Raw genomic sequence first — 14,285 nt, 5'->3', positions numbered from 1 at the left:
GGGGGTGCGGGTTCACAGCCGGCTGAACATGAGCCAGCAGTGTGCCCAGGTGGCCAAGAAGGCATGCTGGCTTGTGTCAGGAATAGCATGGCTAGCAGGACCAGGGCAGTGATCGTCCCCCTGTACTCAGCCCTGGTGAGGCCCCACCTCGAGTGCTGTGTCCAGTTCTGGGCCCCTCACCACAAGAAAGACCTTGAGGTGCTGGAGCATGTCCAGAGGAGGGCAATGAAGGTGGTGAAGGGTCTGGAGCACAAGTCTGAGGGAACTGGGGTTGTTTAGCCTGGAGAAGAAGAGGATCAAGGGAGACCGTATTGCTCCCTACAATGACCTGAAAGGAGTTCGTAGCGAGGTGGGGGTTGGTCTCTTCTCCCCGGTAACTAGCGACAGGACAAGAGGAAACGGTCTCAAGCTGCACCAGGGGAGGTTCAGGTTGGATCTCAGGAAGAATTTCTTTGCTGAAAAGGTTGTCAAGCATTGGCACAAGGTGCCCGGGGAAGTGGTAGAGTCACCATCCCTGGAGGCATTTAAAAGGTGTGTAGGTGTGGTGCTTGGGGACATGGTTTAGTGGCAAACTTGGCCATGCTAAGTTTATGGTTGGACTCAATCTTAAAGGTTGTTTCCAACCTAAACGATTCTATGATTCTATGACTCTATGTGGTGTTTTATGCTCATCTGGAGCTTGCCTCTTAAGTAGTATCTAGACCTGATTCAAATGTCATGAACATTGGAAATTCATGTTTGCCTTGACTATTTAAGTAACATCTATTAAAAAAGGGGAAAAAAGCCCATCCCTTCACCAAAATATACCGTGTTGTTGTAATGAGTGCCTAATTTCACTTTCTTGCTGTTCATTGTGTCTTTTCTCCACCAGAATAAAGGGTCTTTTTATATCCGGTATTATCCTCAGGTTCACACTTGCTGATCTTCCAGCTACTAAAGATTGCATTTGGCATTTCTTCCCCAATATCGGATTGTATTTTCATGTTAATCCTCAATCCATTCAAACCCCAAAATTGTTCGTGGAGTTGTTGCTTTCCAGTATAAATAGTCCCCTGTTCGGTAGCTGGGTCTGTGCTCTTTGTTCTTAGCTGTGACTTGGCATATGGTTGAATTAAAACTCATTAGTTTGAATGGGCACTGCTTCCCAAGCTCTTGAGACCACTGTACGTTACTGACCTTTCCTCCTTATTTACTACTTCAGCGGTCTGTATGCTGTTTAATCTCATTAATTTTTCCCTTTCCCATTGGCAATCATTTTGAAGGTGACCCAGAGTCTGTTTAACATAGCACTGTTATTGCACTGCTTGCTCTGAACAGCAAAATTGATGGAAACCCTGCATGGATCACTTTATTGGACTTATTTCAATTACAGATATGCCAGGGATTATGTAGTGGGAGGAGAACCGTACGCTGGCTATGACAGACACAACGCAGAAGTGGCAGCCTTTCACTTGGATAGGTATGGAATTATTGGATGACCTGGTTTTATTGTCTCTGGTAAACGCTTTTTCAGAGTCGGGGGGAAAAAGGAGTTCCTTGAAGAATATGCCTCAGATGTGAGCTATTTCTAACCTGCCACTTGAAACCAAAAAATAAAAATTAGCTTTTTTGTGAAACTTCATTCCAAAGATCTGTGCAAGATTCCAACATTTAAGATTTTTGTGAAAAATTTGAAAAGGAGAATGAGCACTGAAACCACCAATACTTCGTATTAGAAGGAAGAAAGAGCTTAGCCAAATCCTGTGGAAAAATCTGAAATGCTGAATGTATGTGCTATGTCTAGTACACTAAAAAATTAAGTCTAATGTCTAGACTGACAATTTAGTCTAGACTAAATATGAATCAGTGCATCCTAGAGGAAAAACAGCTATTCATATATTAATTGTATTCGCGGTACCCAGGTGGTTTCGTGGACCTGAGCTGGAGGTGCAATTGCCAGAAGAAAAAGAAAGTTAAAGGTTGTACAAAGTATGGGACAAAATATACCAAACACTGAATGTCAATAGTTTTGAAATATTATTAGAGATGCAGTTTCATCTGGAATAAATGAGCGCAGTCTTGGTCTCCTCATTATAAGAGGACTATATTGGCACTTTTGAGAAGATTTCTGAAGATAAAGAGGTGAAAAGTTCTTACATGAAGAGACTTAAAATCTTGGGAAAGGGAATAAGGAGGGACAAATACAATAAAGAATGGAATGGTTGAACTTAAACTGAGGTTTCTCCGTACATAAATAAGAGGCTCGTCACTGTGACTGAATTCATAGGTGGTAAAAGATAACGTTTGTTAGTCCTAATTCATCTGTGGAGCTCGTTGCACAGGCAATGGGAATTAATAATTCTCAGAAGGTTTGGTGATAACTAGTTGTGTAATACCCATTGCTGCTGTTGCAATATTGAGGTGGTGGGCCAAAATCTGGGTATTTTAAGACCAAAAAAAGATGATGTAGCCAGAAGTCTGTTGTCCTTTTGTGCTTTCGAGAAACGTAGAGACTTCAGTTTCCCTGAAAAAGCAATGATCAAACATTGCAAAGCAACAATTCAAAGCCTCCTTCCAGTGTCCAAACCCCTCTTTCTTAGCTCTTCCTTGCTGTCTCTTTCGTTGTGGTTTTGTGCTTGTTTCTCTGGCCTTTCTACTCTCTTTGTGGGTACACATCTCTGTGGTCTTCAAGAAGACCGAGCAGAAGCTACCTGCCCACATAACTTTGTTTGGAATGGTGACAGTTACATATTTTGTCCAAGGGTGCCATTGTTTCAGGAAAGATCTGAATCATATTGTATGTTTGCCACTGATGGGGGAGCTGTGCTATTCAGGAGAGTGGCCTTTCAGCTGTGGGTCTGAAAATACGGGGACAGGTTTTCCAGATCTAAGCTCTGTGCTTATTTATTTGGAACACTTGAATTTTCTTAAGCTGTATGTAACTCTGTGTCTTGGCTCTGAATTTTGTCTTTATGCGTACATGATTTGTTCAGGCAGAGATTTCATGTTGCCCTTTCTTAGAGGTATTTTATACTTATGGAAGGGGACTTGCTCATTTAATATCTAAAAAAAATACTTTGCAGCTGTTAAGAGCAACTCTCCCAGTATCTCTGTGGAATGTAGATGGTCCCTTTTTCAGAAGAGAGAGTCCCTTTTCACTCTCTTTTTTCTGAGATGCAAAGACTACCAGAAGGGTATGAGAAGTACATTAAGAGAGTTGGGGCTGACATTGTACTGATGTTTGTACTCCTCCTTTAAGCACTTCTAAAATTCCATTACAAATACCCAAGCCATTTGTGGTCACAGAGCAAAGACCGTGGCAGACATGGGAGTGGAACCTGGATCTTGTGACTGCAAGTTTTATGATTATTGTCCCCACCTCTCTCTTTTTTTTTTTTTTTCCCCGAGCACTTTAGGCATCCGGTTCATCAGGCATACCATTCTCTCTTCCCTTCTCCCACCTCATGCCAAACAAAATAACTCCTAGATTGTTTGCTTTCAAGTATAATTGAATTGGGATTGAACATAACATTTTAATAGATAGTAATTCCCACAAATTATAAATGAGCTTTCCAGGTGACCAGCCCAAAGGCCATATGGTTGCTGCTTTAGCCTGTACACAAGACAGATGATGGATATTTCTGGTATGAGGTCTGATTTCTGAGAGTTGGAGCATGGTGCATCCTGTGTTGCTCTGCTGCAAATGCTCTAACAAAGGATGGTCACTGATGGCCTGTAAAGCAATTTTAACATCCAGACACTTAAGGAAAATTACTTTCCTTACTTTGCCTTGGAGAAGAGAGGAGGTTGCTGCAGGGTTCCACCTTTCTTCTTTGGTCTCAGTCATCTCAACTGCAGACAATGGCACAGAGACTGCCTTTTTGTTTTGTTGTGTTTTAATTTAGAACTGCTGCCTATGTTGCAAATTCTCATGTCATGTTTTTTCACCACAAATCAGAATTCTGGGTTTCCGACGAGCTCCACTGGTGGTTGGCAGGTTTGTGAATCTACGTACAGAGATCAAACCAGTAGCCACAGAGCAGCTTCTGGGTACCTTCATGACTGTGGGTAAGTGGATTCCAGGGATTGTGCAGCCCAGTAAGGAAAAACGTGTTTAATGGGGAGAAAGAGCAGTGGGAATGTGGCACGGTCACAGAACAGTTAACTATCATACAGGAAGATGGTAAGTCTCCTTCTGTGCCAAGAGAGATCGTAACGCTTGTATAACCCCATTTGGCGGAGGAGGAGGACTTGATTTTCTCCAAGGAGTTTTTCCTCTGTAACTTCTTTGTGTTCCCTCATGCTGCTGTTACAGATGGGATTTTTTTTTTGAGTAATAATTTTCTCTCTGCTGTCAGAGGTGGTTAGAAAAGTCTATGATTAGACCTGAAAGGAAAAAAATTGAATTGTACTTAATGCGAACACAGTGGTGATTTGGGATAATTTATAGAGCTGATGCGTCGGTTGGTATTAGATGTTGTTTGTGCTACATCAGAGTCTGCTGAGCATTCATAACTAAATGTGTCAGAACTTCCGTATGTTGTTTACAGTAATAATGCTGTGAAGGGCACTTAATGGGAATTATTAATGTGATCTCCTACCAGGTGGTCATTAAGCACGAAGAAATGACTTATGCTGCAGCCTTAACTCCTTCAGGCTTTCATAAAATTTCCAATTATTACTCTTTTTTTTTTTTTTTTCTTCCTAATAAGAAGACTCTAGAGATGATTGTTCATTACAGCTGATAAATATGTGTGCCTGTGTATATTTCTATTACAAGCGCTATTGGTAGTCTCACTTACTAAGTTTGCCTAACACTTTCAGTTATAAGGTGTAACTTTCAGATGAGAGTAGCTCTGCCTTGCCAAACTCTTTGTGCATTCAAACTGGGTGTCTGCCTCAGGCAGACTTGACTTTTTCTAATTTCATCCAAGATAACTAAGCAGTTTTTTAGCAGAAATGCCAACTTGAAAAGTATGGCTCCAGCAATTTTTGTTGCCTTTCCTTAGATTCCTTGGAACCGCCTGTTCAGCAGAGCATGAACTGAAGAAATGGGTGGATCTGGGGAGAAGGTTTTGATCTCTTGTCAATCCAAATTTGACCAAGTTTCTCGAGGTTTTGAAGAAAAGATAATTCAAGCATACTCAGTGCGGATTTGCTAGGGTTGCAGCTAGAATCTCCAAGAATTCTGTCTCTTGCAAGACTGGCTGCAGGCCATGGATAAGAAGAAAGACTGGCAGGGCTTTCCATACAAATAAGAGATCTGGTCTGCTGCAAGCTCTATGTTGTTAGTGATCATCTCTCTGATGTCCTCAAGTTGTCTGACTTGGGGTAGTGGGAGCACAAGAGCCAGGTCTGGATGGAGGACTGCAAAGGAGTGCGGGCTGGCTAAGGGACTGTGATGTGTTAGGATGGAACGTGAAAAACACCTCTTTTGGTGAACTAGGCCTGGTTTGGGAGGGTATTGGGTGCAGAGCCAAAGGAAGAAAGGAATAAGTGGAATCACAAGGAGGTGAGATACAGGTGAATAATATTTTGGAAGAACATCTGTGAGTTTGGAGCTAGAATTAACTTGGCAAGAGTCAAGCAAAGACAGGCTAGAAGGGCGAAATAGAAAAGATTAAGATAAAAATGTTAATCTAGATGACGTAGATTACGCTACAGGCCACATAGGCCTTAACGGACTAAAGACCGCAGCATTTCGTTGTTCCTCTCCTGTCAGAAGGCACTCCTGAAACTTTTGACAGATCTGCATTCCTAGATCATATAAGAATTGACAACTTGTTGGAGTTTCCCCTGCTGAGTCAGCTCAAGTAACTGAGATGTGTGGCAGGTCTCAGGGCTCCAAATCCATTTGAGTTCTGTGTAGTCTTTTTTCACTTGTCTCTTTTTGGTCAACTTTTTCAAAAAATCTGGGAAATCTGACACATGGAGTGTGAAATTTAAAACACAAGCAGTGCTAAAGTTGCAAAGTCAGGGTCCTAAGGACTAGGAAGGGATCACAAAACCTTGTTGATAGTGCAATGTTGTGTTAACTCTTTTAGAAAAAATAATTATTCTCTCCTTTGAATATTAGTCTGTAATGTTGCTTTGAATTAATAGATGTCTGTTTAATCTCTTTTGAGCCTCCCCTCCTCAGAGATAGGAAGCATGAGGTCAAGTGCAGTGAAATCCTATTGCAGGGAAGGCTCTGCTGCAACAATATGCTCCTGAATTTCAGTTGGCATCCCTTGGATTAAGTTCTGCTATTTTGATACCTTTTTTTTTTTTTTAAAGGTAATAACACTTGCTTCTATGGGAAGTGCTACTATTGTCGGGAAACAGAACCAGCTTGTGCAGATGGGGACATCATGGAGGGGTCAGTGACTCTGTGGCTACCAGATGTCTGGCCTCTTCAGAAACATCGGCACCCATGGGGTAGGACTTACCGTGAAGGCAAACTTGCCAGGTATGACAGCATGATAGGGTTATTCTTTATTCATGACAATTTGTACTAGAATTACCCTTGCAATACAGTGGCTAATTAAGGAGCAAGCATTCTCAAAACTTAGAGTTTTGCTGACAGCTTTCATGATATGACAGTAGAAGTCAAGAAGTCTAGGATGAGATTTAAATTAAAACAAGCAAGAAAGAAATCTTCATTGTTTTCCACAGTGCTGTCCTTTTCCTGCTTCTTGGCTGGAGCAAAACTCCACCATGCAACCACTCCAAACTCTGAAAATCTAGGCTCTGGGCAAACCAAGACTCTTCTGTTGTGCCAGTAAACCTTTTGACAGTGTGCATCTCTGTGACCCACTAAAATATGGTAGCACTCTGCTATTTTCTGCTAGACCTGATTTCGTGGTCCTTGTAGTTTGTTTCGAGAGTTGTGGAGCTGGTTTAACTTAAGTAGGTAGGTGCTGAAAAATTGTTCTTTGCTTTGAATACCATCAGTATTTAGTGACCGTGCTCAGCATCTGAAGAATGCTTTTAGAGAAGGACAAACATGGGATCTAGCAATCTTGTACAGTAGGTGTAACGTGTCTGAGTATTTGGGTGGGAGATGTTTTTGCCATGACCAGAGCAAATGTTTTTGAGCTTAGTAAATTTTTCCAAGTCTGTGTGCTGGACAAGTGATTAGAAAGAGATTTTTAGTCCTGATCTAAAACATCCATTGATTTCCAATGACGTGATTGACCCAAAGGCTTCATTGAATTGTTTTAGAATATTAAATGTACAGTTTTGCTTTTTGAGCAGTAGACGTTACCACCTTTCCAGCAGATCAAAATCAGCTGTATTGAGGACATGCTAAACTGTAGTAATGAATGGACTGAATTTCTTGGAGGTGTTTCTTTTTTTGAGAGACTGTTTTTCAGCATAAACTGCCTGCTTACACAGGAGTTTACCCTGATTCCTATGCTGATTTGATATTTGCTGTATGTTAAACTTAGTTGCTCTTGCCTCATTCAGATGGGATCGCATGATTCTGTTGTTTTGCTCCTTGTCATGTTGCACTTTTCACTTTGAGAGCATCAGGAGGATTAAACATTCTAGATGTCATGCTCTCCTTTTTTCTGTGTCTGGTAATTATGGAAAAGTAACTCTGTAGGAGGTTTTTCCTTGATGTTTAGCTGCCTCTACTTTGTCCTGAGTTGACCTTTTGAACATAATTTGTACAGTCACATTAGTGTACATAATTTTTAATGGGTGTGTAATAGATAAAATCCCTGCCCTTCGAAGTCTTATGCTAATACGGTATAAATTATGAGCAATAAAATGTCGGAGAAAGGCCTGTCTTAAAAGACTGCATGGAAAATGAGAAGAGAGAACATTGTATATGTGAAAAATTGTTGCAAAGAGGTTAAGTACTGATCTAAAGTAAAACGAGAGAAAAACACTTGAGGGAGAGAGGGTTGTAGCATAAAAGAAATGTATCCAGTACAAGGAGGAATATGTTCTGAGACTTCTGCCTTGTGGATTTGTAAGTTGAACGTGTTGGACCTTAATGCAAAAGAAAGAGGGAACTAGAGACAGCATTTGAGGATTGCGTGTGACGTGCTAACAAAAACATTGAGAAGATAAATTTTTGGCCACTCTCATTTGGATAACTGGAAGAAAGATGGGATATTGGGAGCTTAGGCTCCAGACCTCTAGAAGTTGAGGTGGGGTATGTGTCAGTTCTACTAATTAATTTCTGATCTTCTCCCTGCTTTTATGACTGTCTGCAATTTTGAGCATGTCAGCGAGTCTCTCCAGCTTGTGTTTCCTCTGTTTCTGTTTCCAAGTCACAGATGGCTTAAGGCATTTCCAACTTAACTGCTATTTTGTGAAGGATTGTTTCAGTCCTTAGATGAAAGATGTTATAGGTGTACTTGTTATTTAGGTTGACAGATGGAAAAGCTATACACCAGAGATTTGACTGTTTTGGTGGTGGCATTGAATAGCTTTGAAAGCTGTAAAGAAGAAAATGAGAAAATTTAAAATCCTAGCTTTGGAGAACTGGGACATGACATCCGACCACAAGTACCTGCCTAGGTTACGTGTGGAAGGAGAGGAGAGAGAAGGGAAGCTTGAAATCTTGCCAGTGGAGAAGGTAGTGAGATACTCTGAAAGGACAGTCGGGAGGAAAGGGACAACTGTGAGTGAAGGAGAGCAAACACATAATGAGGCCCTCCTCTCAGGACCGAGGAGGTCATTAGTAATCATGATGACGTTATTTGCATTAGAAAGCAAAAGTGAAGAGGATCGCTGGAAAGCAAGACTGATGGAAGCATGTCAAGGCAATAGAAGTAGACACAGTACTTGAAGTCCTTAGTTAGGAAGTCGAGGGAGGCAAGTCATGATGGTAATTTTGCTGTGAGGCAGCCCAACCACTGCTGAATTGTGAGCACTGAGGAAGCAAACTCTGACCTTGTTTTCTGTAGGACTGTGATGTGTAACCTTGCACTGAAACTATAGCCCTTGACTTCTGCCCTCGCCTTTTCTTTATGCACCCGTAAGTGAATAAAGAGGCAGCTACAAATACCATTGGTGTGCAATGATGGAGTGTTCCTTGAAGATTTGATTTGGTTTCTGTTGACAACCTGCAGGTGGGAGTATGATGAAAGCTACTGTGATGCTGTGAAGAAGACTTCACCGTATGACTCGGGCCCTCGTCTCCTTGACATCATTGATACTGCCATCTTTGACTATTTGATTGGGAATGCTGACCGGCATCACTATGAGAGTTTCCAGGATGATGAAGGAGCCAGTATGCTCATCCTCCTGGATAATGCCAAAAGGTGAGGGTAAGAGAAATCCTGGTGGCCAGGCAGTGGCAAGCACAAGGTCACATATTTATCTGCTCTGTATCTCTCTCTTTTCGTCTCTCACTAATTTTTTCATTAATGCCTTTTGTGCTAAAATCCAAAGCTTTTCTTCTTACCAGAAATTACTCACCAAGTATCAGGGTCCTTCAAAGGCCCTGGTGCCTACTCTGTGCTCTAGATGCTGTGACTGCTTTGGACAAAGGCTTACTCAAACTACAGAAATTTTGTGCTTGGCACAGTACAACTTTTTTTCCCCAAAAAGGTTTCAAAAAACCTTTCAAAAAACCTTTCAAAGGTTTGCTTGTATCTCTCCTCCTATCCCCAGAAAAACCCCTCCCTTTTATGCTTTTAATTAACGGAAGATTAAAAACTTACAATTTATTATTTACCAGTGAGTAATAGTGAGTGCCATAGTACAAGCAGATCTTTTCAAAATGTCTCTGAATAATTTGGCGTGCCCTGCCTCCTGGATATGTCTACTCGGCTTTAAAAGTTTAAAAGTTTAAAATGGAGATAGAACTAATACTGAGAGCAAAATATGATGATGTCCTGAGTGTGGACATTAACTATTATCAAAACAAAAATGAAGCGTGTAGTAACTGAGAGGAACTGATGAGAAGTCCTTCTTGAGGCCAGACTTTACTATGCATACAATATTCTGTCTTTGCTGTAGTTTTTGTATGTTGGCCGATATAGTTTAGGTTAAAAATCCTATTGAATATACAAACTTGTTTAAATCATGGCATCGCTTTTTATTTCTTATAAACAAAGATAACGTATTCCACTCTCATGATTTAGTCCAGAGACTCTCGAGGTTTTTTTTGTTCTAAAGGGCACTACCATCTGCCGTGGCAGTGAGTTTCCCCTGCTGCGGAAGGACCAGCTTCTGATGGTTAGCTCCGGCAGTTCCTGTGCCAGGCCCTGCCCTGCAGTGGCTTTGCGTACCACATCCATGAATTGTACACACCAGTTGAGACCTCTGATTTAGACAGATCCTTGAAAGGCTTGGAGTTACCATTTCTTTCCCCATTTGCCTTTTGTATAATGGATTCCTTCCTTCCTTCGTTTCTAATTTGTCTGCGGTGACTGAGTTGAGTATTTTGTCTTTATGCATCAGCCTGTTCAGTAACACTCCTTCAGTTCTGTCAGCAGGATGTGTTCCACCTTGGGACTGCTTAATTGTTGCTGCTTTCAGACTGCTTTAGGTGAATTTGGCAAAAATTCTTTCTGTAATGCTTTGGCAGTGTGCTAGGAGGAAGTTAATGTATCAGTCGCTGGAAGTGAATGTGGTAGTTGAAGGTCATGTTAGACCTTTCATTGTGGTATGTGCTTATAATGTTACAAAAACGTTTCCGGTGGGGCTTTGCAGGCCCAGAAGTAAATTGTTTTCTTGAAAGCTTAAGTAAAGTTCTTTGAGCTCATTTGAGGTAAGGGATAGGGGGACAGTTTTTTCATAGAATCATAGAATATCTCCAGTTGGAAGGGACCCATAAGGATCATTGAGTCCAACTTCCTGCTCCTCACAGGACTACCTAAAACTAAACCATATGACTAAGAGCATCATCCAGATGCTCCTTGGTGCTGTGATCACTTCCCTGGGGAGGCTGTTCCATTTTTAAAGCTACTAATAACAGAATTATTTGAGCAGAGTAATGCCAGACTCCTAGAGTAAGTTATCTTTACTGAGGGGAAAGTTCTTTGTTGGAAACAGTATTAAGAGGAGGGTGAAACTATAAAAGAAAAAGGAAAAAAAACATGTCTTTAGATGAAACTTGAAATACTATGAAATCCTTTTGGGAGGCCTCCCTTAGAAAGTGTGATCATGAAATGTTAAAGGTGATCACCTTGTTAGCTGAAGTGTTGATCTGAGCTTGGCCATCTAAAACAGTACATGGCTGCTATTTTGTTCATTCCCTGTCCAGCCGTATCCGGCAAAGCTTACGCTCTCCGTGTCCAGAATACCAGTTATTCCTTTCCCCTGCTTAGCAAGATGAGCTCAATTTCTAAAGTCCTCTGAAGTTTGTTTCTAAGGTGCCTTGGTCTGATAAAGAGCTAGGGATGCTGGTGTTGCTTCCATTTACCTGGTACATGAGCTGATGCTGTTGAGAGTTATATCTGTAATTGGTCATGGCCTGTTTATATTTTAATTTAAATGATTTGATCTATTGGAGCATGAAATTGCCTAGTATTGATTTTTTTGAATTCTTTACAAATCTGTTGATGTTGAGAACAACATTAGAAGTTCAACTGGTTCACTTGGTTTAATTTTGCTTTTCAGCTTTGGAAACCCTGCCCTGGATGAAAGAAGCATCTTGGCTCCTCTTTATCAGTGCTGCATGTAAGTGAAATGCAGGGATCCTGTTCACTTTACTTATACAATTGCTGTCCTTTGGTTTACAATATAATTAAGTCTGAAGCCTTCTGGCAACCTGAAGATGTTTACTCGGGTACATAGTGCCTTACTTTTTTGAGGTACTATGTTTGTTTGATGTATTGTCACTGCTCAAGAAGCTGAGAAATACATTTTCATTAAGGCAGTAAATCAGATGGTAGACTGTAGGAAGTAGTCTTGCCTCCAGGTCACTGGTTCCAATCTATCCTCAGTCAGTATGACAGGTACTTTGCGTCTGCAGCTGTCCCCACCGAGCTCCTGCCGAATAAAAATTCACAACACAGCTTGAGTTCTCCCTGACAGAAGCTAAGGACCCAATGAGTCTGGCAATTTAACTGCGTTCATTTCCAAATGTTCTTTCTAAACAAGCCTGCAGCCCTGCTCAGGGTACTCCTTTCAAAGTGAAGTTTGTAGATTTTTTGCAGGATTTTGTTTCTGCTTTGGCCTTGTGAGCTCTGGTTTTGTTTGTTTTATTTTTAGAGGCTGTGACTTGTTGGATTCTGTTTTCTGTGTCCGCTGTCTTACCAGGCCATTGCTGCTTCTCATTAACAAATAGATAAAAGTTCCAGGAAGAAAAATACTGATATATCAGTTTTCTGCCTCTGTTACAAGATAACATTGACTCCTTTAGGCCTTCCAAATTAAGGGTTCCTTGAGCCTGTCCTTGGACAGTTCTGTCTCCCAAATTCCTTAGGACCTGGGAACTCTGCAGAAAGCCCGAGCTCTGATGCCCCGGCTTGCACTAAGCAAGGCTCTGTGCATGGTACACAACACCTGGCCTACATTCTGCAAGATTCAGAATCTGTAGGGAGAACAGTTAAACTAAAATATTTTCAAATTCTTTAGTTTTCTTACATTAATTTTAAATGCAGATTTAATTTCCTGCTTTATGAGGATCTTTTGGAGTCTTTCTCATCTGTGTTCTCCCAAATGCAACCAGAAGAGAAGTTTATCTATGTAAGCGACTTTGCAGTTTCCCGCTTTTCAGATATCCTTTCTTTCTGATACCAGGCAAATGCCATATAAGAATTCACATGTGTAATTGTTTTAACTGTTGGTTTGTTACAACACTTGCTTTTGTTGCTGGCTTCTTTAGAGACCATCAAAAGCCAAGACTTTATACCAGTGCTGCTAAAACACACAAGTTTGGGGGAGAATCCCAAGTGACTTCACAGAACAAGACAGTTTAGATGGGCTGACATGAACATGTTCGTTGGCCAGTGAAGCGGAAAGATCACTGCTTTTTTCACTTTGTTGGAAGTTCAGTCAACTGACTTTTGTCCTTTGTGATTAATTGTTGGTCAGTGATGCTCTTCCTGAGGCGACGTGAGTTTTGTGTTTGAATTAACAGCCAGACTGTTAAATTTGCTTTCCTTTTGCTTTCCTTTTGCTTTCCTTTTCAAACTGTGTCTGGGAGGCCTCAGAACTGAAGAACTTCCTTGCTAGCAGTTGAAAGTGTTCCTATATAACATAAGAATTATGTGACATTAGATTCTTTCTCCTTCACCTTCATTTTTCATGTTTCACTTAGATATTGCATACAATGCAGTTCACCTGAACCCTCCCATCCCAAAACCACTTTCGTAAGAAGACTCCATTCTTGACGTAACAGGCTCCTTCAAGAGGTTGGCTTTGGTATTGCTGAGGGGACTTCAGCTGGACAGTGGTATGATGTGTTTGTTTCTTTCTTTTGCAGCATCCGGGTTTCTACCTGGAACAGACTTAATTCCCTGAAGAATGGAGTACTGAAGTCTGCCTTAAAAACTGCTATGTCGCATGACCCCATCTCACCAGTGCTCTCCGACCCTCATCTGGATGCCCTAGACCAGCGGCTTCTCAGCATTCTGGCTACAGTGAAGCAGTGCACAGACCAGTTTGGGCCAGATGTTGTGCTGGTGGAAGACAGGATGACTCTGTCTCATTTGTAATTGTAGTGGAACATAGATGAAACTCCTTTTTTTAAAAAACAAACGAACAAAAACAGTGATAGAAAAACAGCACAATCAGTTCAGAAGGGCTGTGGCCAAGATGGACTGAAATGAACAGGAAAGCTTCCAAGCCAGAGAAACAGAGGTGACACTGGCTTTTACCTTGGGCTGATGGCAGTGAGAGGTGGGAACCTGGAGCCTTGGATGGCTCAGTACCCGTAATAGCATCTTGGCCGTTGTGTGTCCATTGCCGGCAGTGGACGTTGCACTGGATAAAAATGGCTCTTGGTGTTGGTGGAAGTGTGTGAAATACAGACACTAAATTGTGGACTGAATCTAGAGGGGACAAATGGAGATGGACAGTGCAATTCTCTCCCCTTCTCTTCCCCACATGTACTCTTGTGAGTTTTTGTCTGATTCAGGGTTGTACATAATCAGCTGTGAGCTGGTTAGGCATTTTACTGCTTCTTTAGAGAAAGAGGAAGTGGTGAATAAAACAATTATTAGACTGAAGAGTTGTGTCACCCCCCCGGGGGTGGGATGTTCTTCTGAATGCCATTAGGGGTGGGAGAGGAGGGGACCTCTGCCGCTCCATTCTTCTTTTCCTCGATAAAAAGCTGGGAAAGGGGTTTGCCTCATATGTGATAATGCTTCAGCGTTTTCGCTGAAGTCCTATCAAAAATGTAGCCACAGGGATGG

General features: G+C 41.5%; 1 protein-coding gene across 1 annotated transcript in view; it reads left to right on the top strand.

The window, feature by feature from the left end:
• Positions 1-14,053, top strand: part of FAM20B (family with sequence similarity 20, member B) — a 16,884-nt gene extending 2,831 nt beyond the window's left edge. The window contains exons 2-7 of the mRNA XM_009704214.1: positions 1,373-1,459; positions 3,938-4,047; positions 6,256-6,427; positions 9,048-9,239; positions 11,545-11,604; positions 13,355-14,053. Coding sequence (XP_009702516.1) covers positions 1,373-1,459; positions 3,938-4,047; positions 6,256-6,427; positions 9,048-9,239; positions 11,545-11,604; positions 13,355-13,586 — 853 coding nt within the window. The 3' untranslated portion in view covers positions 13,587-14,053. The remainder of the gene's footprint in view (positions 1-1,372; positions 1,460-3,937; positions 4,048-6,255; positions 6,428-9,047; positions 9,240-11,544; positions 11,605-13,354) is intronic.
• The last annotated feature ends 232 nt before the right edge of the window (positions 14,054-14,285 follow it).

Source organism: Cariama cristata, unplaced genomic scaffold (assembly GCF_000690535.1).
Source record: "Cariama cristata isolate BGI_N322 unplaced genomic scaffold, ASM69053v1 scaffold2407, whole genome shotgun sequence".
NCBI classification, from domain to species: domain Eukaryota; kingdom Metazoa; phylum Chordata; class Aves; order Cariamiformes; family Cariamidae; genus Cariama; species Cariama cristata.
Note: the sequence above shows the minus strand (reverse complement) of the source record. Positions and strands in the feature narration are given on the sequence as shown.